At 47.2% G+C, this 22,839-nt stretch overlaps 1 protein-coding gene across 9 annotated transcripts; it reads left to right on the top strand.

Annotated features, from left to right (window-relative positions):
* Positions 1–4: 4 nt before the first annotated feature.
* CNTROB (centrobin, centriole duplication and spindle assembly protein) lies at positions 5–17,203 on the top strand. Of its 9 annotated transcripts, none has more exons than XM_063700603.1 (20): positions 5–69; positions 853–1,274; positions 2,062–2,146; positions 2,392–2,473; positions 2,916–3,072; positions 4,294–4,410; positions 4,629–4,745; positions 5,095–5,193; positions 7,442–7,678; positions 8,025–8,171; positions 10,995–11,128; positions 11,727–11,852; positions 12,079–12,241; positions 13,329–13,587; positions 15,193–15,344; positions 15,538–15,601; positions 15,779–15,949; positions 16,109–16,241; positions 16,707–16,782; positions 17,010–17,203. In XM_063700603.1, exons 2-20 carry the CDS (start codon positions 1,005–1,007, stop codon positions 17,133–17,135), a joined length of 2,715 nt encoding a protein of 904 aa, XP_063556673.1. In that variant the 5' UTR covers positions 5–69; positions 853–1,004; the 3' UTR covers positions 17,136–17,203. The 9 variants fall into 9 exon arrangements, with proteins under 9 accessions (XP_063556673.1, XP_063556674.1, XP_055223401.2 ...); XM_063700604.1 differs by having other exon boundaries at positions 16,710–16,782; XM_031003254.3 differs by lacking the exon at positions 5–69 and adding an exon at positions 81–725.
* Positions 17,204–22,839: the final 5,636 nt, after the last annotated feature.

The raw sequence follows: 22,839 nt of genomic DNA on the forward strand, positions 1-22,839 counted from the left end.
CTCCCTCAGCCAATCTGTGGCCACCGGAGCCGCGCACGCGCGGCCAGGCGCTCGGGATACAGAAGTGCTGTGAGTGTCTGCGAGCGTGGTCTCGCGGGCGGGTGACGTCATCGAGGCTAGAGAGGCGGAGCCGTGGACAGTGGGCGGGAGGCTGCCAACGGTTTTGAGCGTACGGGGAGGCGTGAGAGGGGGATCTCAGGGGAGGAGGTCAATCGCTTGCCCCCCACTTTGGCAAATTGGGGACTGAGGACTGGAAGGGTGGAGAGTAGGCGGAACCAGGTGGTCGTCGGGGCAGAGGATCTCGGGCTAGGCTTGAGGGCGGCGTGCTTTTTAGGGACGACTTAGGGCGTGACTGAGGGTTCACAAGGTTTCTTTTGGGGTGGTCGGGAGGGAGAGATTCTAGGGAACAAGGAAGCTCGCTATGGCTTTCTTGCCAGGAGGGGTCGAAGGGAAAGTACAAGGGAGCTGACCCTGGGTAGAACGGGTGAAGGGATGGGGGAGCGTGAGGTTCCGCCCTCTCTTGAGACTGGAGCCAATTGAGGGACTAGTAGGGCAGGGGGACAGAAATTGGGCTCCTAGTGGATTTGGGTCCGTTTCCGTTGGGACGCTTTGGGTGTGAGAACTTAAGAGCTCAGTTGACCGGGGATAGCCTGTGCCGGAGTTGATCTGCAGCTTCCAGCACTCGTAGTTGGGAAGAGGAGCTTCAGCAGCGCTGTTGGCCCACAGTAGGTCTTCTGTCCGCACGCGCTCTGCGCTGCACCCTCTTAACGCTGTTCCCGGGAGCTGGGGAAAGGGATGCTTTTGCCCACTCCCATGGCCCCTGGAACTGGTGGAAACCTTTCCTCTAACCAGAAAGCCTCGATACCCTTAATTCACCAAGGATCCTTGGCGTGGAGTCTGCCTCCCTTCTCCCAAATCTTTCTCCGTGAACTTTTCCTCCTGGACTTTGCTAAAGCAGAACCTCCCAGCTCTTTGCTGTCTCCGGTTGTCTCTTCCCTGTATTCATGGCAACATCAGCTGACAGCCCCAGTTCACCCCTCGGGGCGGAGGATCTCCTGAGTGATTCATCAGAACCCCCTGGGCTCAACCAAGTGTCGTCTGAAGTGACCTCCCAGCTCTATGCTTCTTTGCGCCTCAGCCGGCAGGCGGAGGCCACGGCCCGAGCCCAGCTGTATTTACCCTCCACCTCCCCACCTCATGAAGGGTTAGACGGCTTAGCCCAAGAATTGAGTCGAAGCTTGTCAGTCGGATTGGAAAACAACTTGAAGAAAAAGGTGAGCGAAGTGTGTCTTGGAGACCACTGTGGCACTAGACACCAGAGAGTCTTGGGATTGGGGTTGGTAAAAATAAAAAGCTTTGATGAGATTTGAACTCTTCCTGTTGGATTTCATATTCCTTTTAACTGCATAGGCAGTCATGCTTATGAGGGAGGGAGTGACCTGGGACACCATAATTTGAAAATTATGAAACTTCCTAGTGTTTTTTGTGAGAGACATCTCTGCTCCGAGTAGATAGAGCAAACCTATGGGGTAGGTTGGTGAGCTATTTCCCGTGCACTGGGAATGGGTAAGGTTTCTTGATCCCAAGAGGGAACTAGGGACTTAGGATAGCAGCTCAGATCCTTCCAGCTCAACACTATTTTGATAGTATGGTTCCAACTTTGGCATGTACATCATTAAGACATAGTTTAGTCAACTACAACATGTTACAGAGAAGATAGTTATTAGTATTGTATAGAAAAGATGTCAGAGTCAATTTGCAGACTGGTTAGGTCTTCCAGAGTTTGAAAATGATAGCCATAAGCCATACAGTCCTTACATTTGTTCTTGAATTGGCAAGAATCTCCACAACTCTTGTCTTATACCTCTTCAATTATTTTATTTACACTCTCTTTCTGGCTTCTGTAGTATTTGAATTTCTGATTCAAGTTTAGGACATCCCTTATTGGATCCGTTTGGTTTTTCTTGTTTTCCAAAGTGCTGGAGTGAAAATTCTACCCTGGCAATAGGTAGCAGATAGATAACACAGACTGCATCTGATTTCCATGTGGCTTTTTTCTAGGATGGTTCTAAGCATATCTTTGAGATGGAAAGTGTTCGGGGTCAGCTCCAGACCATGCTCCAAACCTCACGTGATACAGCCTATCGTGAGTAAGCCCCTTCCCTAGAACTATGAAGGAGAACCTAGATGTAAGGGGTGGGAGAAAGTGGACAGAGGAAGCAGGCAGTAAAACCTCTGAGCAAGAGATTTCAGGAGAAAAGTCTCCCGTTCTTTGGGAGAGGGGGTGAAGGAGTGAGGGAACTGGAAAGGAAGGCCTTTTCTCTTCTTCAAGTGGCCCCTGTTTTTGTCATTACCTGACTCTGGCTTTGGGGTCCCTCTGCCTGCCTGCAGGGGATCCTCTCATTCCTGGTGCTGGCTCAGAGAGACGGGAAGAGGACTCCTTTGACAGTGATAGCACAGCCACCTTGCTCAAGTGAGTTCTCCTTGTGGTTCTCCTAGCTTGTTTGCTTTCTTGGAAATCCAGGTGTTTTGTTCCTTATTTTTCCCTTTATTGCTTTTGTACCTCTTAAGAACCCAAGAGGCTTATCACTTGCCTTTCAGTTTTCATCTTTTTCTACTGTCTCCTGCCCCCTTTACTCCTTCAGGAACACAGGTATCTGTTGCCTAGTACCTGGTTTTCTCTTAACCTGCAGTCATTCTTCCCCTCTAAAGAGTTAGCTTGTTTCTGTTGAAACCTTTAAGTGAATCACAGACCTGTGTGTTATTTATAGCACTACGGTTATATAGCTTTACGACTTTGGACAAGTCTCCTGCCCTCTCTGGGTCTCAGTTTCCTCATTTGTAGAATATCACAGTTGGACAAGTGGATTCCAAAAGCTTTCCCAGCCCTAACATTCTCTACCTGATTTGCTCAGCACCCGGCCCCTGCAAGACTTGTCTCCATCTAGCTCAGCCCAAGCCCTGGAGGAGCTGTTTCCCCGCTACACCAGCCTTCGGCCAGGGCCTCCACTCAATCCCCCAGATTTTCAGGGGCTGAGAGATGCACTGGATTCAGAGCATACCCGCCGCAAGGTAAGATGCAAACGCTTCCTTTCGAAAGCAGCAAGGATTAGAAAGAGGGGACCCAAGTGTTGAAAAGGGCTGAGGGGGCCTGGCGTGGTGGCTCACGCCTGTAATCACAGCACTTTGGGAGGCTGAGGCAGGCGGATCATGAGGTCAGGAGATCGAGACCATCCTGGCTAACACGGTGAAACCCGTCTCTACTAAAAATAGAAAAAATTAGCCAGGCATAGTGGCGGGTGCCTGTAGTCCCAGCTACTCGGGAGGCTGAGGCAGGAGAATGGCGTGAACCTGGGAGGCGGAGCTTGCAGTGAGCCGAGATCGCGCCACTGCACTCCAGCCTGGGCGACAGAGCGAGACTCCGTCTCAAAAAAAAAAAAAGAAAAAAAGAAAAGGGCTGAGGGTTAAGAGCCTGAAAGCTGGGACTTAAATGTTTTTCTGAGGAGGGCTTTTTTGACCATTCCATCTAATATGGCACCACCTCCCTTCCAAGTAGTCAGATCGCCTTCTTATTTCTTTCATGTAGCTTATCGTTCTGATATATCTTGTTTTTTTCTCCTCTCTAAAATTTGAGGGTCCGTATCTTGTTTGTCTTAGTACTGGCTGCCTAAGGTCTAGAATATACATAACACAGAAACACTCTGTGTTTGTCGAATGGACACAAACTCTGCTAGCTTGTGCACAGGATTTACAGCTACTGGTGATATACTGAGCTTTATCTCTGTGAGCCTCTGCCTTAGTGTCTGAAGGGGACAGAGAAATAGACAAAGGAGAGGAAAAGTCAAAATCACTGGTTGCCATTTTTGGAAGCCTCTCTTTCTCCATGTTAAACCCCTTGGCATGAATGAAAGGCTTCCCCCTTTATCCTTGCTGTGTTTATTCACTGTGTCCAATGAGCTTCTGAAGGTAGGAGTAACTTTGCACATTTTGCTGTGTGGGCTGCTGCACCTCTGCCAAAAGGTTTATGGGATTTTTACTCAGGAGATCCAGGAAAAGGAGGAGCCTGGAATCTAAGCACTTATCTCCTGAAAAGGTACAGAAACATGTTGGAGATCTTGAGCCTCAAGGTGCTTGCTTCAGAATTTTCCTGATTCTCCCTCTCCAGACCTATTCTGTTCTTGGGACCCAAGCTTCTTGGCTCCAGCCCACTCCCCTACTAGAGGAGCTGGAAAGTTTGGTGCTGTGGTCGTACCAAAGACGGGCAACACCCAGACTCCTCACCCTTTTCCCCAGCATTGTGAGCGCCATATTCAGAGCCTGCAGACCCGAGTGTTAGAGCTACAGCAACAATTAGCCGTGGCTGTGGCTGCCGACCGCAAGAAAGATACCATGATTGAACAACTGGACAAGGTACCAGGGTAGCAAAATGTGGGTGGGTCTCTCCATGAAGAGCATTAAGGAATAATAAATAAGTGGGTGGCCAACCAATGTTTCTTGGTACATGCTGAGAGCTGGGCAAGGGGTTGGTTTGCTGACTGTTGGGAGAAGATGGCTGTTGACCCCGCCCCTGTGGGTAGAAAGAGGCAAAAAAGTTATTTTGAAATTTCATCTTACTTGCCCTACCTAAGACCCTGGCCCGTGTGGTGGAGGGCTGGAACCGGCATGAGGCTGAGCGGACAGAGGTTCTCAGGGGACTTCAAGAGGAACACCAGGCAGCAGAGCTCACCAGAAGCAAGCAGCAGGAGGTAAGTGCCCTGGAGCATATGGCATTAGAACCTGAGTCACAGATCTCAAGATGGAAAGGGGCAGAAATAGCTCTGGAATTAGGGTTTCCAACAGATTGACCTCAGTCTTGTAGTGGCTGTCCTGACATTTCTTCTCATCCCTCCTTTCTTCTCCTTTAACCGTTTCTGCTGTCCAACTTGAATCATCAATGTCTTCTTAATTTTTCCCACACCATGTAGTCTTCTATCTGGCCCCTTAGTCATTTAGTTAACTGTGAAGTTTCAAGTTTACATTGTCAATGCTTTATAAAATATAGCACACACAGATTTCCCACAGTTCCTCTGCCCTGTATTCCTCTCTTCCTGAAAGACAGTAACCCGCCTGGAACAAAGCCTTTCTGAGGCCATGGAGGCCCTGAATCGTGAGCAGGAAAGTGCCAGACTGCAGCAACAGGAAAGAGAGACACTGGTGAGAAGATTGGACTGGGTTAATTCCACTGGAAGCTGTTAATTACTTCTAGAGAGCTGTGGGCTATTGGTGGATTGTGGGAGATTATAATTTGAGTTGCACCAGAGCACTGTTTCCCAAAGTGTGTTCCTTAGAACACTAATTCAGCTAGATATTCTATTAAAAAAAAAGGCTCTGCTACCAAGTCGGTTTGAGAAACTCTGCAAATTGTATCCTCATTAGAATATTAGTGTCATCTGAAGAATTATTTTAAAATATAGGCTGGGCACGGTGGCTCACCCCTGTAATCCCAGCACTTTGGGAGGCCAAGGCAGGCGGATCATGAGGTCAGGAGTTTGAGACCAGCCTGGCCAGCATGGTGAAACCCCGTCTCTATTAAAAATACAAAAAACTAACTGGACATGGTGGTGCATGCCTGTAGTCCCAGCGACTTGGGAGGCTGAGGCAGGAGAATTGCTTGAACCCAGCAGGCAGAGGTTGCAGTGAGCTGAGATCAAGCCACTGCACTCCAGCCTGGGTGACAGAGTGAGACTCCATCTCAAAAAATAAAAATAAAAAATAAAATAAAGATTTCTGGGACTCACCTGCAGAGGTTTTGATTCAGTAGATATATGGTGGAAATCAAATCTTTTCAGAAATTTCCTGGGTGATTTTTTTCAATCTGGTTTGGGACCTCTGGTGTAGGGCATGGCCAAAAAAGGTATGAAATTGACTAACTCAAGTTTCTTTTCGTGTTTTTTTTTTTTTTTTTTTTTTTTTTTTTTTGAGACAGGGTCTTGCTCTATTGTCCAGGCTGGAGTGCAGTGGCGCAATCTCAGCTCACTGCAGCCTCTGCCCCCTGGATTCTAGCGATTCTCCCACTTTAGCCTCCCAAGTAGCTGGGACTACAGGCGTATACCACCACGCCTAGCTAATTTTTGTATTTTTTTGGTAGAGACGGGGTTTCACCACGTTGGCCAGGCTGGTCTCAAACTCCTGACCTCAAGTGATCTGCCCGCCTTGGCTTCCCAAAGTGCTGGGATTACAGGCATAAGCCACCATACCCAGCCACTTCACTCAAGTCTCTTAGAGCTGAAATGATAAGGTGATTAGCCATATGAATTAGTAGCTGGGATTGGAACTTGTTGCATGCATAATGCATGCTTGCTACATGCATGCTGGTACTTGCAGTCTTAACAGGCTATATCTGACAGTCCTGATGATGGGTCATGGTTCACGATTATAGGCTGGATATTCTAGTCTTAGTGGAATTTCTTTTGACGATGATGGTGGTAACTATTGTGTATTGAGTACTTACTATGTGCCTGATGCCGTGCTGAATGCCTTACATATGCTTTTTACTTTAATGCTCAGAAGGCAGACCCTGTTATGATCTCCAGTTTACAGATAAGAATGTATGCCTAAGAACACATAGTAAATTCCAGAACCAGGATTCGAACCTGAGATTTGAACCCAGGTCTACCTGGCTCTGGAACAGGAACTCTTATCTACTATATTATAATCCTATGAGCTTGTCAACTATTGTGTTTGTTTTGAGATGGAGTCTCGCTCTGTTGCCCAGGCTAGAGTTCAGTGGCACAACCTTGGCTCACTGCAACCTCCGCCTCCCAGGTTCAAGCAATTCTCCTGCCTCAGCCTCCTGAGTAGCTGGGAATACAGGTGTGCACCACCATGCCCAGCTAATTTTTATATTTTTAGTAGAGACATGGTTTCACCATGTTGGCCAGGCTGGTCCCAAACTCCTGACCTCAGATGATCTGCCTGCCTCAGCCTCCCAAAGTGCTGGGATTACAGGCATGAGCCACTGCACCTGTCAACTATTGTGGGGTTTTTTTTGGTTTTATTTGAGATGGAGTCTTGCTCTGTCGCCTAGGCTGGAGTGCAGTTGTGTGATCCCAGCTCACTGCAACCTCTACCTCCCAGGTTAGAGCGATTCTCCTGCCTTTGCCTCCCAAGTAGCTGGAATTACAGGCACCCACCACCACGCCTGGCTAATTTTTGTATTTTTAGTAGAGATGGGGTTTCGCCATGTTGAACCAGGCTGGTCTCAAACTCCTGACCTCAGGTAATCTGCCTGCCTTGGCCTCCCAAAATGCTGGGATTACAGGTGTGAGCCACCGCACCTGGCCTAATTATTGTGTTTTTAATGAGCATAATTCTCAGCAGGCACCTTGTATGAGGGTCAGAGGGCAGATCGCTGGTCTCTGAAGAGCCTACTAAGGAGCTTGGTTTTCTTCTGCGGCTGTAGGAGGAGGAAAGGCAAACTCTGACTCTGAGGTTGGAGGCAGAACAGCAGCGGTGCTGTGTCCTGCAGGAAGAGCGGGATGTAGCTTGGGCTGGGCAACTGAGTGAGCATCGAGAGTTGGAGACTCTTCGGGCTGCCCTAGAAGAAGAACGGCAGACCTGGGCCCAACAAGAGCACCAGCTTAAGGAACACTACCAGGCACTGCAGGAGGAGAGCCAGGCTCAGTTGGAAAGGGAGAAGGTAAAAGTGGCAGTTGGAAGAGCTGAGGAACTAGGGAGTAGATGAAGGGCAAAATAATTGAATGGGATGGAATGTTAGAATATGGGGGATACATATAGGCAGGAATGGAGAGTAGAGAGCCATGTGTGGGAGACAAGGTTGAGAGTATAGGGCCAGCAGGAAGGGCTGGGGGTAATGAATACGTGAAAGGCCAAAGACTGAAATTCAACAGGGATGGGGAAATAAAACAAATGGGAGGAGCTGGGGGAAGCTTGGATTTTAGGGTTTGGGAGGATGAACCGGGGAGTGTAGGTAACCAGGAGATAAGAAATGAGGTATGTATATACATTTGATTTGTCTTTCATAGGAGAAGAGCCAGAGGGAAGCCCAGGCCGCCTGGGAGGCCCAGCACCAGTTGGCATTGGTGCAGTCTGAGGTGCGGCGGCTGGAAGGAGAGCTGGATACAGCTCGGAGAGAGAGAGATGCCCTGCAGCTGGAAATGAGCTTGGTGCAGGTCAGAAGGCAGAGGGTTCTTGAGGTTTTGTTCTGAGAGAAGTAGATCTGAGGCAGAGGGACCTCTCAGGAGTTGTGGCAGACACTCCCAGTTCAGGTGTTTGGGGTTTAATTCCATTAACAGTTTCTACGTAGTATGGGTAGTTTTCTGTCCTAAACTCAGAGCCATTTCTCACTGAGTGACCATTTCCCACAATATGTCAGACTGACCTAGTGTTACTTTTATGATTAAATAGATTTAAATCTATTAAAGATACCTTATGTTATTTTAAGAGATGACACCACACTTAGTGGGTTGACAGAGTAGGTGAAAGCTTTTGTCAGAGACTTGATTCCAATTGTAACAGTGTGCTTTGTAATTCTCATTACTTGAATAACTTGTATTAATTTCTCTGAGTAGGTCAGGGGCCCAGGAGGGCAATGATTTTTTAATTTACTTATGAAACTTCCATAACAGCACATGGCCTGGCACAGAACTGTACTCAAAAATTGTTTGTCAGATACAATTACACTTTGAAAAACTCTTTCCATCTAGCTAACACACTGAATTTTAAATTCAAACTAGTCGGACTCTTGCCATGGAATAGAGCAGGAGTTGGCGAACTTTTTCTGTAAAGGACCAGACAGTAAATATTTTTAGCTTTGTGGGTTGTATGGTCTCAGTTGCAACTACCCAACTCTGCTGTTATACCACAGAAGTAGCTATAAACTGTACGTAAACAAATGGGCACAGCTGTGTTCTAGTACAACTCATCTAAACAGGCAATGGAGGGCTGAATTGGGCTGTAGTTCGCCGATCTCCAGAGTAGAGGAAAGGATTGGAGAGAGCTGTGTTCCAGCCCATGGTGGAGACACAGCGTTGAAGAGGAAAGAGTATTGCATTAGGACTTAGGGCACTTATGTCTACTTCTAGCTAGAATTTTGACCTTTATGGGCCTCTGTTTTTATGTATAAAATGTATTAAGGACAAATTGATGAATTTTCCAGGTGCAAGCCAGTCTGAGAGGCTATGTTCCTTATAAATGGTTAACTTAAGGAGGTACCAGTGAGGCCAGCATTTGAGAACCACAATCCTTTGGCCCGGTTTGGTGGCTCCTGCCTGTAATCCCAGCACTGTGGGAGGCCAAGGCGGGTGGATCACTTGAGCCCAGGAGTTTGAGACCAGCCCGGCCAACATGGTGAAACCCTGTCTCTACTAAAAATACAAAAATTAGCCAGGTGTGTGGTGCGCACCTGTAGTCCCGGCTACTAAGAAGGCTGAGGCAGGAGAATCGCTTGAACCCGGGAGGTGGAGGTTGCAGTGAGCCCAGACTGAACCAGTGTACTCCAGCCTGGGCAACAAAGTGAGACTCCATCTCAAAAAAAAAAAAAGAATTGACCTAAGGCTTCAGGTGTTACAATGAGATCACATGCGATAAAGACTAAGAAAGCATCCGGGTGTGGTGGCTCGCACCTGGAATCCCAGCACTTTGGGAGGCTGAAGCGGGCAGATTGCTTGAGCCCAGGAGTTCAAGACCAACCTGGGCGCAATATGGCAGTACCTAAACTCTGCTAAAAATACAAAAACTTAGCCGGGTATAGTGGCACGCACCTGTAGTCCCAGCTACTCGGGAGGCTGAGGTGGGAGGATCAACTGAACCCTGGAAGTAGAGGCTGCAGTGACCCGTGATCACACCACTGCACTCCAGCCTGGGTGACAGGAGCAAGACCGAGTCTCAAAAAAAAAAAAGACAGAAAGGGCCAGGTGTGGTGGGTCACGCCTGTAATCCCAGCACTTTGGGAGGCTGAAGTGGGAGGATTGCTTGAGTCCAAGAGTTTGAGACCAGTCTGGGCAACATAATGAGACCCCATCTCTACAAAAAATAAAAATATTAGCTGGGCGTTGTGGCACCAGCTTGTAGTCCCAGCTACTCTGGAGGCTGAGGTGGGAGGATCTCTTGAGTCTGGGAGGTCAAGACTGCAGTGAGCCATGATCACACCACTGCACTTTAGGCTAAGCAACAGAACAAGACTCTGTCTCAGAAGTAGGGGCTGAGAAATAACCACTATTTGGATTTAGAAATTGAGTTCTTTGGGCCATGCGCGGTGGCTCACACCTGTAATCTCTTTGGGAGACTGAGGCGGGTGGATCACGAGGTCAGGAGATTGAGACCATCCTGGCTAACATGGTGAAACCCCGTCTCTACTAAAAATACAAAAAATTAGCCGGGCGTGGTGGCACGCACCTGTAGTTGCAGCTACTTGGGAGGCTGACGCAGGAGAATTGCTTGAACCCGGGAGGCAGAGGTTGCAGTGAGCCAAGATCGCGCCACTGCACTCCAGCCTGGGTGACAGAGAGGGACTCCATCTCAAAAAAAAAAAAAAAAAAAGAAAAGAGATTGAGTTCTTTATAGTAAAATACTATATGTGGAAATCAGATTTTAGTGAGTTGAAGGACTGTGGCTGAGAAAATGGAGACACTTACAGGTTGACTGCTTAAGGAGGAAGAGGCACTGCCATTTATTGAATGTCTACTGGCTTTCAGGTACTCTACTCAGGGTATGTTATATCAGACACATAGAATGGATTTGATTGCTCTGTCGAACATTTATTTTAGCTAAGAAATTTATGTCTTTCACCCATAGTCATTTTCACTTTGATGTATGTTTAAAGTGCGAATATCTTAATAAGGAAAGGGAACCTCTTTCACTCCTTGAGGCAAAATTCTTGTTCTTCATCTCATATGAGGGGAAAGTTGGTACTGGATTTTGTCTACATTATATCCTCCATCCTCTTCTAAGCCCAAACAGATTTGGGCCGTTATCCCACCTTCCTTCACTCCCAGGCCCGGTATGAAAGCCAGCGGATCCAGCTGGAGTCGGAGCTGGCTGTGCAGCTGGAGCAGCGGGTGACAGAGCGGCTGGCGCAGGCTCAGGAGAGCAGCCTACGGCAAGCAGCCTCCCTCAGGGAACATCACAGGTACGTGGGACTCATTGGGTGTCACTTCTCTCAGCCACAGCACGTATCGTTAGTGCCAGGCCCGTGTTCCCTTCAATCCCTTTGCCATGGTCCAGCACTGTGACTCCCAGGGTGCGCTAACTCCCATCAGCTGGGACCTGAGTCTCTCTCGGGAGGGCTGCCTTCACGCGTTCATGGAGAGCCAGAAGTGCCTGGGAATTTTCATCCCATAGGGAGTAGCCCTTAACCAAGAACTGATGGGTGCAGAATGATAGATGGTCCAGCTCCCTCACTGGGACAGTGCTGAGGTATGACCTGTGCTGTCTCCAGAGCTGCTCTGTCGGACTGAGCCTCCTCCCAGCCTGGCCTCACTTCTCCTCACCCCCATTCTGCTGCCAAGATTTTCTGGAACTGCTTCCGAAATAAATTTATTTAAGTCTCTGCTTCTGAGGAACCCATCCTAAGACCCCAGCTTTGTCCTTGCCGCTTCCTGTGCCATGGCCAGGCTAGCTGACTGGCTATCTGGGTCACTGTCATGTGCACACATGATGTCTTTTTCTCAGTTGGTCACTTCTTCTGTCTCCAGTCTCAGGCCTCTTCTCCTACCTGTGCCCTGTAGGAAGCAGCTGCAGGACCTGAGTGGACAGCACCAGCAGGAACTGGCCAGTCAGCTAGCTCAGTTCAAGGTGGAAATGGCAGAACGAGAGGAACGGCAACAGCAGGTGGCTGAGGACTACGAGCTCAGGTCCTGGTCCCCAGAGTGCCCCTTTCAGGCCCCAGCCCCTTTCCCATGGGTAGAGCCCAAACTGGGAATGGTGAAGAGCTGCTCCCTTGATTGATCTGTCCTCCTCTACATGGGCCCCAGCTCCTTTCAGAATATCAGATGTCCAACATTCCCTTCTGGCTCTTTTTAGCTCCCAAGTATCTGCTTCCTTAAAGGCCCTGAGTCACTTCTTCTCTCTTTGCTTCAGACTGGCCCGGGAGCAAGCGCGAGTGTGCGAACTGCAGAGTGGGAACCAGCAGCTGGAGGAGCAGCGGGTGGAGCTGGTGGAAAGACTGCAGGCCATGCTGCAGGCCCACTGGGATGAGGCCAACCAGCTGCTCAGCACCACTCTCCCGCCGCCCAACCCTCCAGTACGCCTTACCCCTTGAGCTAAGCTTCTCCGTTGTGTTCTATTTTTATTTTTATTTTTGAGACAGGGTCTCACTCTTGCCCAGGCTGGAGGGTACTGGTGCGATCATAGCTCATTGCAGCCTCAAACTCCTGGGCTCAAGTGATCCTCCCACCTCTAACTCCCAAAGTGCTGGGATTCCAGGCATAAGCTACCATGCCCAGCAAGAACTGTGTTCTAGATTCCTTCTTTGGAAATCTAGCTCCCTCCCAAGGGAAGTACTAAGTTCAGCTCCTAAGGCCTACACCAGGGGAGAAAAATCGGTGGACTTTACAAATAATAACTGCCTCAGCAAAATAAATCCTTTTTTCCATGGCCATAGCTCACTCAGACTGGCCCCATTCCATTGGGCATAACTCTAGTCTCCCAGTCCCAAGAGGGGACAAATGATACGTGGTACTAGTTTTGTGGAGGGACAGCTGAATTAATTATGAGGGAAAGGGCCAAAAATTGTTGCCAAGTCCTGCCCCAGAGTAGAGTAGGGAGTCTCACTTCCTAGCCCTTCATACGTTGGTACTTCCCACTTCCTTCTTTTAATTATGAAATTCTAGCAGGTGTGGTGGTGCGCCTGTAATCTCAGCTATATGGGAGGCTAAAGCAGAAGGATCACTTGAGCTCAGGAGTTCAAGACTAGCCTAGGCAACATAGTGAGACCTCATCTCAAAAAAAGAAAAAGAAGAAAAAATTAGGATATTTTAATTTTAATTTATTTATTTATATATTTATCATTTATTTATTTGAGACAAGGTCTCACTCTGTTGCCCAGAGCGCTCAAGCAATCTTCCTTCCTCAGCTTCCCGAGTAGCTGGGACTACACACACGTGCCATTGCCCCCAGCTAATTTTTAAATTTTTTGTAGAGATGGCATCTCTCTATGTTGCCAAGCCTGGTTCAAACTCCAGCCTCAAACGGTCCTCCCAAAGTGTTGGGATTACAGGTGTGAGCCACTGCATCCAGAAATTTATAATCTTATTAAAGTGTTTGTACCATGTCTTATCTCTTTAAACCTACTGTGCTTTGACCCTTCTTTCTGCCTCTCTCCTGGTCAGGCTCCTCCTGCTGGACCCTCCAGCCCCGGGCCTCAGGAGCCAGAGAAGGAGGAGAGGAGGGTCTGGACTATGCCTCCCATGGCCGTGGCCCTGAAGCCTGTATCGCAGCAGAGCCGGGAAGCAAGGGACGAGCTACCTGGAGCGCCTCCTGTTCTTTGCAGTTCCTCCTCAGATCTTAGCCTCCTGTTGGGCCCCTCTTTTCAGAGCCAGCATTCTTTCCAGCCCCTGGAGCCCAAACCAGACCTCACTTCATCCACAGGTAACTGGGGGCAGAAGTCACTGGGGTTCCCCTTCTGTGCATGAATTGGCTCCCTCTTTTGTACCCTGCTTTCTGTCTGATACTTGAGCATTTAGTTTCCCAGATGCCTTTAGTGATCACAAGTTGCAAGGAGCAGAAATCTGCTCACATTGGTCCAAATAAAGGGATTGAGATCTCATGGAAATGTGACATCGCTGGACTTAAATTTTGAGAACTGGAGTTGGGAACGGGGCACTATCAGGAACTGAGGCAGCTAGCTGGCCCTTTTCTGTGGGCCTGCATAGTCTCCTGGGTCCACCTCTCCTGCACATCTGCTCTTTTTTCTTGCTAGACCAGCATTCAAGGTTCTCACCCTTCATAACTTCAGTTTACACATGGGTTTGACCAGCTGTGATACTGACTCTAGCTGAGCCTCTAGACAGTTATAGAGACATCGGTGTCTCAGTTTTTTAGGTCCAGTTTAAAGAGGCCTTCTGATTGGATTGGCTGACCTTGGGTGTGGTGTCCACCCCTAGTTTAATGTCAGCTGTGATTTGAGTGGATGGGGGCATTCTGTGTGGTACAAACATGACAACCTAGGTCAAATTAAAAATGAGGGATGGGGCCAGGTGCGGTGGCTCACACCTGTAATCCTAGCACTTTGGGAGGCTGAGGTGGGAGGATGGCTTGATGCCAGGAGTCCCAGACCAGTCTGACCGATATAGTGAGACCTCATCTCTACACAAAATAAAAAATTAGCAGGATGTGGTGGCACACACCCAAATTTCTAGCTACCCAGGGAGGCTGAGACAGAAGGATTGCTTGAGCCAAGGAGTTTGGGGCTACAGTGAGCTAAGAAGTTGCCATTGTACTCTAGCCTGGGCAACACAGCAAGACTCTGTCTCTTAAAAAAAAAAAGTGAAAAAGTGCTGGGATTACAGCTCACGCCTGTAATCCCAGTACTTCGGGAGGCCGAGGCGGGCAGATCACAAGGTCAGGATATCGAGACCATCCTGGCTAACACAGTGAAACCCCGTCTCTACTAAAAATACAAAAAAGTTAGCCGGGCGTGTTGGCAGGCATCTGTAGTCCCAGCTACTCGGGAGGCTGAGGCAGGAGAATGGTGTGAACCCGGGAGGCGGAGCTTGCAGTGAGCCGAGATCACGCCACTGCACTTCAGCCTGGGCGACAGAGCGAGACCCCATCTCAAAAAAAAATAAAAATAAAAATAAAAATAGATTAGTTGTAGCACAATTAAAAATTTTTCAATTATGTGAGAATAATAAAAGAATGAGGCATATTCGGGGGAAGAGGTCAGAACATGTGTGTTACTCATTTCCATTCTTCAGGGAGTTTGTGAGGGTATTTATTTGTTTAGAGTTTGAGTACCACAGCTTTCTTCTGTCTATATTTCTGTCTTAGAATTCAGCTGTGCCATCTCCCAGTCACCTCCAACCCTTCCCTCTCCAGCTACTTTAAACCTCCATCTTCATCTTCTCTTAGCTGTGATGTTCCTCTTCCATTTAATAGGCCCCTTTCTTCTGAGTATTAGGTGAGTTGATTTGTGGAGAAGCCCCTTCCCCCCTGAACACACTTGCACCCACCCATACCTGTTTCACTTTATAGCTGGGGCCTTCTCTGCACTTGGGGCCTTCCATCCCGATCATAGGGCAGAAAGGCCATTCCCTGAGGAAGATCCTGGACCTGACGGGGAGGGCCTCCTAAAGCAAGGGCTGCCGCCTGCTCAGCTGGAGGGCCTCAAGAATTTTTTGCACCAGGTAAGAGAGATTCCACCCAGACTAGCTCACTTTCTTCTTCCCTTTCTCCTTTCCTCTTTCTGCTCTGGGAATCCAGGACTCTGGCCTCATTCCCTGTTTATGATTAACTCTTTGTCCCAGCTTCTTCTCTCAGATCGCTGGGCGTTTTTCTCTATCAGTCCCTAGGGAACTTGACAATCTTATTCACCCACAGTTGCTGGAGACAGTGCCCCAGAACAATGAGAACGCTTCTGTCGACCTGTTGCCCCCTAAGTCTGGTGAGTTCCAACTCTGAAGAAGGTTGGGGCTGGGGCCTAGGAAAGATCGGAGTTGGTTATCTAGGATGAATTTTTAGGAGCTGGCAAAGGTAATAAAGCCTTATAAATGCTGGGTGGTGGGACTTCCTTGGTTCTTTGCCCCATTTCCTGATTCTTGGCATTCTTTCCTTTTGCTAGGTCCTCTGACTGTCCCATCTTGGGAGGAAGCCCCTCAAGTGCCACGTATTCCACCGCCTGTCCACAAAACCAAAGTTCCCTTAGCCATGGCATCCAGTCTTCTCCGGGTCCCTGAGCTTCCCTCCTCCCATTCACAAGGCAGTGGTCCCAGCAGTGGTTCCCCAGAGAGAGGTGAGCATGTTCTGGTTTACTAGGGAAAAAAGGAGGGACAGTCCTGAGTGTGGATCCAGTACAGGCACTTACAGTCCTTCTGAATTCCTGGGGAAATGGGCTGAGGGCTGGGGAGACAGGCCCTAGGATGACGCCTGTGATTATTGCGATGTCTGTCAGGTGGAGATGGGCTTACATTCCCAAGGCAGCTGATGGAGGTGTCTCAACTGTTGCGACTCTACCAGGCTCGGGGCTGGGGGGCTCTGCCTGCTGAGGATCTCCTGCTCTACCTGAAGAGGCTGGAACACAGCGGGTACAAGCCTGGGAGGAAGGAGGAAGGATTCTCCGGGTGGAAGCTGGATTATGGGGAGTGGAGTGGGTGTGTTTTACACTGAATTGAATCGTTGTCCTTTTCTGGGGAGGAAAGTGAAGGATGAGAGGTGGATCCACAGATCTTCTTCTCTTACTGCCCCACACCTTTCTTTTATCTCTTCCTTTCTATTGCTTTTTTCTTCTAAACAAAAAAAACTTTTCCCCGGGTCTCTCTACCTTCGTTTTTTTCCTCTTTACCCCTCAGCTCAAAACTCAGAATCCTAGACTTTTGACTAGCTAGTGTAACTCATTATTTACTTCCACTAATGTCTCCTCCCAGTTGATGCCCAGGTCTATCGAGTTTGATCTTATTCTTAAGAGATAGAATTGGGGAGTAGTTCTTCCATCCAGTATTGGGTAACCGGGGGGACGGAGATCCCCATCCTCATACCTTTGATTTGTGTAGCAGGACTGATGGCCGAGGGGATAATGTCCCCAGAAGGAACACAGACTCCCGCTTGGGTGAGATCCCCCGGAAAGAGGTGAGGGAAAGTCAGGCAGGGACCAGGGGAGAAAAGGGCTCTCACTGACCAGTTCCTTCACCTCTGCATACTCCTGGCTGGCCCCTCCATTCCACCCCCGCATTCTGTAGCATGGCCTTTCCTCCCTGCAGACTCACCTGGCCCTCTCCACGTGCATTTCCTCAGTGGGGTGGGGAATTGAGAGGATCTGACGCTGATTTCTTCCTCTCTCTTCCTTCAACTCTCAGATTCCCTCCCAGGCTGTCCCTCGCCGCCTTGCTACAGCCCCCAAGACTGAAAAACCTCCCACACGGAAGAAAAGTGGGCACCCTGCCCCGAGTAGCATGAGGAGCCGGGGGGGAGTCTGGAGATGAGCCCCCCTACCCTCTCTCCTCTTTGTTCTCTCGTTGTTGTTATTTTAATAAATGCTCAATAGTCTGTATCAGAGTCTCTGGCTCATAGGAATTTGGAAAATAGAGGTTTTGTAGGAAATCACTTTGTAAAGAAACCACATTTGGTTTGAGTACTTTTTTTATATGTTACATGTTTATATGTCATTTCATGTGGGAAAAGATGAATGCTTTGGAAGACGGTCTATGACAAGATTTGGAAAGTTGGAGCAGCTAAGATTCAGTGGACAAAGCTAAAACCTGCAGAGCAATGAACTCTGGGTGGTAGTGGAATTATGGGTGATTCTTAGTTTTTTAATACGTTTCTGTATTTTCCAAATTTTCTAAAACAAGTACATGTTACTTTAATAATCAGAAAAGACCCAAACTTTAATAAGAGTAAGTTATTGTATAAAGAGTTTGAGTTAAAATTTGGTTGTTGGGGAGAAAGTTTTCTCTTCTAAGGGAAAATAATTATTTCAGGTTGCATTTGTAGGATTCAGATTGGCAGATTCTACTCCAGCCAGCAGACATATTGTTGCTATAGTCTTCACGCTTACTGCTTTAAAACGTGTAAAAGACTAGAGTGCTGGGTCCTAATTAAACAAAAGAGTTTCTGCACAGCAAAAGAGACTGTCGACAGAGTAAACAGACAACCTACAGAATGGGAGAAAATATTCTCAAACTATGCATTTGACAAAGGTCTAACATCCAGAATCTATTAGGAACTTAAATCAACAAACAAAAAACAAATACCTCCATTAAAAAATGGGCAGAGGACCTGAACAGACACTTCTCAAAAGAAGACATGCAAGCAGCCAACAAACATTTGAAAAAATGCTCGTTAATAATCATCAGAGAAATGCAAATCAATTTAATGCACAACCCCACAATGAGATACCATCTCATACCTATCAGAATGACTATTATTAAAAAGTCAAAAAACAACATGCTGGCGAGGCTGCAGAGAAAAGGGAATGCTTATATAGGTGTCAGTGGGAATGTAAGTTCCGCCACTATGGAAAGCAGTTTAGAGATTTCTCATAAAACTTAGAGTTACCATTTCACCCAGCAATCACATCACTGGATATATACCCAAAGGAAAATAGGTCATTATTCCAACAAGATACATGCATTTATATGTTCATTACCACACTGTTCTTAATAGCAAAGACATAGAATCAACGTAGATGCCCATCAGGGGTGGATTGGATAAAGAAAATGTACATATATACCATGGAATACCACACAGCCATGAAAAAGAATGAAATAATGTCCTTTGTAGCAACATGGATGGAGCTGAAGGCTATAATCTTAAGCACGTTAGTGCAGGAACAGAAAACCTCATACTACATGCTCTCCTAAGTGGGAGTAAACATTGAGCACACGTGAACATAGACTTGGGAACAACAGATACTGCAGACTCCCAGAGCAGGGAGGGAGGGAGGGAGGGGGACGCGGGTTGAAAAACTACCTAATGGTACTATGCTCACTACCTAGGTGCAATATACCCACGTAACAAACTTGCACATGTATGCCCTGTATCTAAAATAAAAGTTGAAATTGAGGCTGGGTGTGGTGGCTCACACTGTAATCCCAGCACTTTGGAAGGCCGAGGCAGACAGATCACTTGAGGCCAAGAGTTCGAGACCAGCCCGGCCAACATGGTGAGACACTGTCTCTATTAAAAAACACAAAACATTAGCCGGGCATGGTAGTGGGCACCTGTAATCCCAGCTACTTGGGAGGCTGAGGAAGGAGAATCACTTGAACTTGAGAGGCAGAGGTTGCAGTAAGCCAAGATTGTGCCACTGCACTCCAGACTGGGTGACAGAGCAAGGCTCTGTCTGAAAAAAAAAAAAAAAGTTGAAATTGAAAAAAAATAGACTGCTGGCAAGAAAACTAAACCATGTTTATAAAACTTCCATTTAAATGCTCACTAAAATGGACAAAGAAAAACAATACTAGGGAAGAAAATAACATAGACATGAAATTTAAAAAGGCCCCAAATTCATGGTACAAACACTGAAAAGCACTCAGTCAAACTGAAACTGGAAGAGGATATCCTACCTTGAGACTCACACGCAGCTCTCAGCTCTGGCACATGGTGCAGGGTAGTGGTGATGGCAGGTACAATTCTGAAAGTGGTGTTGGCGGGTAAGAGGTGGGTGTTCGAGGGACAGAGTTTACCAGATTCTGAGAAGAAGGCAGGGCCCTTCTATCTGACCCTGAGTTATACACATGATAGGATGTGGATTCATAGAGTGTTTTGTACTAATGTTTGCATTTTACTTCCACCTAAGTAACTTTCTAGCCCCCAGGGGACAGGCAAAGGAAGAAAAGATGAAGATGAATGACCAGACATGTGGGTTGCCCTGCTCAGCTGCGTCAGAACGGCTTGATCCTCAGCCCCGCACAGGACCACTCTCTGGCATGCACCAGCGGAGAAACTGGAGGCACACTGGCGCAGGAGCAGCCCCAGGCTTGAGGGCTTTTCCAGCCCTGTCTGTTTACCCATGTATGGAAATGTTTACTTTTCTATTTTTTACCTTAAATATGTAACACTAGTTTGACCAAACTCTCAGATTCATGGCACACTATCATCATTGGTAGGTGATGGTTTGCTACTGTTTTTAATAGCTGGTAAAGTGAACACCCAGTTCATTCTCCTCATTATCTCCTGGATTCCTGCCTACCACCATCAGTCAGTATGCCCTACATTTTTCTTGACATGAAGCACAGCCTGGAGAATATTCCCTGAAACAGCTCTTTAAACGCAATCCGAAAAAGGCATCATGCTGACTTAACCATGTTATGAGGTGAGTAAAACAACGTTGATTTTTAAAACTGTATATATTGGCTGGGCTCGGTGGCTCATGCCTGTAATCCCAGCACTTTGGGAGGCTGAGGTGGATGGATCACCTGAGATCAGGAGTTTGAGACCAGCCTGGCCAACTTGGCAAAACCCCATCTCTACTAAAAATACAAAAAATTAGCCAGGTGTGGTGGCACATGCCTGTAATCTAAGCTACTCGGGAGGCTGAGGCAGGAAAATCCCTTGAACCTGGGAGGTGGAGGTTGCAGTGAGCCGAGATCACGCCACTGCACTCCAGCCTGGGCGACAGAGTGAGACTCCATCTCAAAAAATAAATAAATACAAAATAAAACTGTATATATTATATCCACATTAAAATCTGAAGACCACCAAGGAGACTGGAGAGGAAGAGAAAACCCACAGTCAAGCAGTCCCCACTTTTTCCTCCCAGGATCATCGTGGGAATATGCTGGGGGTGGGGGAATGAAAGATTTTAAGAGTTCGTAAAAACTCACTTGCAGAGAAAGTAGGTGCAGCCTTCTTGAAGCTCAGGTTTCACAGGGTGTAGATGGGGGGTTGACCTGGGACTTTGTCTCCTAAGAACTCTCAGAGCTGTTGTGGTTGGGAGTGGGGAAGGTCCTGGAAGTGGAGTTTGTTAGGGTGAAGGCTAATAACAAACCCAGTGATACACTGACTTTTAGACAAAGTTCATTTCCCTGGTTATGGTCCAGAGCAGTGGAGTCAGCCCTGCTCTATGTGGTCACTTAGAGTCTCAGATTCCTTCCATCTCATTGCTCTGCTGTCCCCTAGAGCAGCGGTCCCCAACCTTTTTGGCAGCAGGGACAGGCTTTGTGGAAGACAATTTTTCCACAGACAGGGGTGCGGATGGTTTGGGGATGATTCAAGCACATTACATTTATTGTGCACTTTGTTTCTATCATTATTATTATTACATTGTAATTAAACAATTATACAACTCATCATAATGTAGAATCAGTGGGAGCCCTGAGATTGTTTTCCTGCAACTAGAAGGTCCCATCAGGGGATAATGGGAGACAGTGACAGATCATCAGGCATTAGATTCTCATAAGGAGCATGCAACCCAGATCCCTCGCATGCACAGTTCACAATAGGGTTCACGCTCCTATGAGAATCTAATGCCGCCGCTGATCTGACAGGAGGCGGAGCTCAGGTGGTAATACATGTGAGCAATGGGGAGTGGCTGTAAATACAGATGAAGCTTTGCTCGCTTGACCGCCGCTCACCTCGTGCTTTGCAGTCCGATTCCAAACAGGCCACAGACCGCTACTGATTGGTGGCCAGGGGTTGGGGACCCCTGCCCTAGAGCACTATTGTTATTTGTGTGGCTGAAGCAAGATCATTGTCATTTAGGACTCCCAGCTGGCAAGCAGGGGAAAGAGCTATGTCCAATGTCTTAAGACCCATACCTGGAAATGCCACATATCAGTTTTGCTCATATTTCATTGGCAAGGCTTTGATCATATGGTCGCACCTGACTGCAAGAGACTTAGAAACGTAGCCTAGCTGGGCTGCCACGTATGCAGCTATGACTATTATTATGCAGGAACTCAAGAGGAAGGAGAGAATGGATTTCGATAGACAACTAGCAGTCTGCCCTACACAGGATAGGACCTCCCTTAGAGGAATTGAAAACTAATAATTGCCGAGACAACCCATGCCAATAATTAGTAGTGAATGTGCAGATAATGAAAAGACGCATTGGACATATGTAAGTTAGTCCAAGCTACACAATTGAACTAATTAGCTCCTACAAAACAGTTAATGCAGGAAAAAGGAAAGAACTTCAATTCCAGTCAGCATTATTATTGGAAAATGAAAGATAGTGTGAAAAAGATGCAGCCATAGAACAAGAATTTGGGGTTAAAAAACAACAAAAAGCAGAATTGACTCTACTAGAAATCATGCATATTAACTAGAAGAAAAATTTGAGGAAATCTCCAAGTTTACAAAAGGGAGAAAATATGTAAATTATGAAAGAAACAATAGAAAAAAAATGGATCCAGAACAAATATCTAGGAGAAAATACAGTAATCATTTAAAAAATAATAGAAAATTCTGATTCTGAAAGTATGGTTGAATAGATAACTCGACTCCTGCTGAATCATAATTAGATCCCGGTGGTATGACAGTAATTTTTAAAATAACTTTTAAAATGTTGTTTTATTTGCTGCCTGCCTTGTTTGGCAAACACTTTTTAATGCATTATTGGGTTGCTAAAAGTAAAGGAAGTTGAACTTGTATTTCTAGTATGAAGTGGACCTAGATAACCTGGCTGACCTTCCTACTGAAATACCTAAAAAATGTTAGATAAAATGTATTTTTAAAATATCTTAAATGCATTGATGAGCTGGCAAGAAAGAAATATGGCAAAAATAAAGGCGGGAACATAAAGTTTAAGTGGCACATTTAAATTGCTTTTTATCAGCCGGAGGCGTTATCTTCCAGTAATTCACCAAAATGACAAACACAAAAGGATAGATAGAGTAGGGCCACCCACTCTATGTTCTCCGGGCCTTTTAGAAAACATGGAGCTGTTCCTTTGGCCACCTACATGTGAATCTATAAGAAAGGCAGTATTGTAGGCCAGGCGCAGTGGCTCAGCCTATAATCCCAGCACTTTGGGAGGCTGAGGTGGGCGGATTGCTTGAGTCCAGGAGATCGAGACCAGCCTGGGCAACGTGGCGAAACCCTGTCTCTACCCACCCCATCTCTACCAAAAATAAAAAAATTAACCTGGTGTGCTGGTGCACACCTGTGGCCTCAGCTACTCGGGAGGCTGAGGTGGGAAGTTCCCTTGAGCTTGGGAGGTGGAAGTTGCAGTGAGCAGAGATC

Source organism: Gorilla gorilla, chromosome 19 (assembly GCF_029281585.2).
Source record: "Gorilla gorilla gorilla isolate KB3781 chromosome 19, NHGRI_mGorGor1-v2.1_pri, whole genome shotgun sequence".
NCBI classification, from domain to species: Eukaryota; Metazoa; Chordata; class Mammalia; order Primates; family Hominidae; genus Gorilla; species Gorilla gorilla.

What these genes read in the sequence shown, in the direction of transcription:
- CNTROB (XM_063700603.1), top strand. Translation starts at nt 1,005, where the DNA reads ATGGCAACATCAGCTGACAGCCCCAGTTCACCCCTCGGGGCGGAGGAT. An exon ending in TGATTGAACAACTGGACAAG is followed by an intron (nt 4,411 to 4,628) that starts GTACCAGGGTAG and finishes GCCCTACCTAAG; the next exon opens with ACCCTGGCCCGTGTGGTGGA. An exon ending in CCAGAAGCAAGCAGCAGGAG is followed by an intron (nt 4,746 to 5,094) that starts GTAAGTGCCCTG and finishes TCTTCCTGAAAG; the next exon opens with ACAGTAACCCGCCTGGAACA.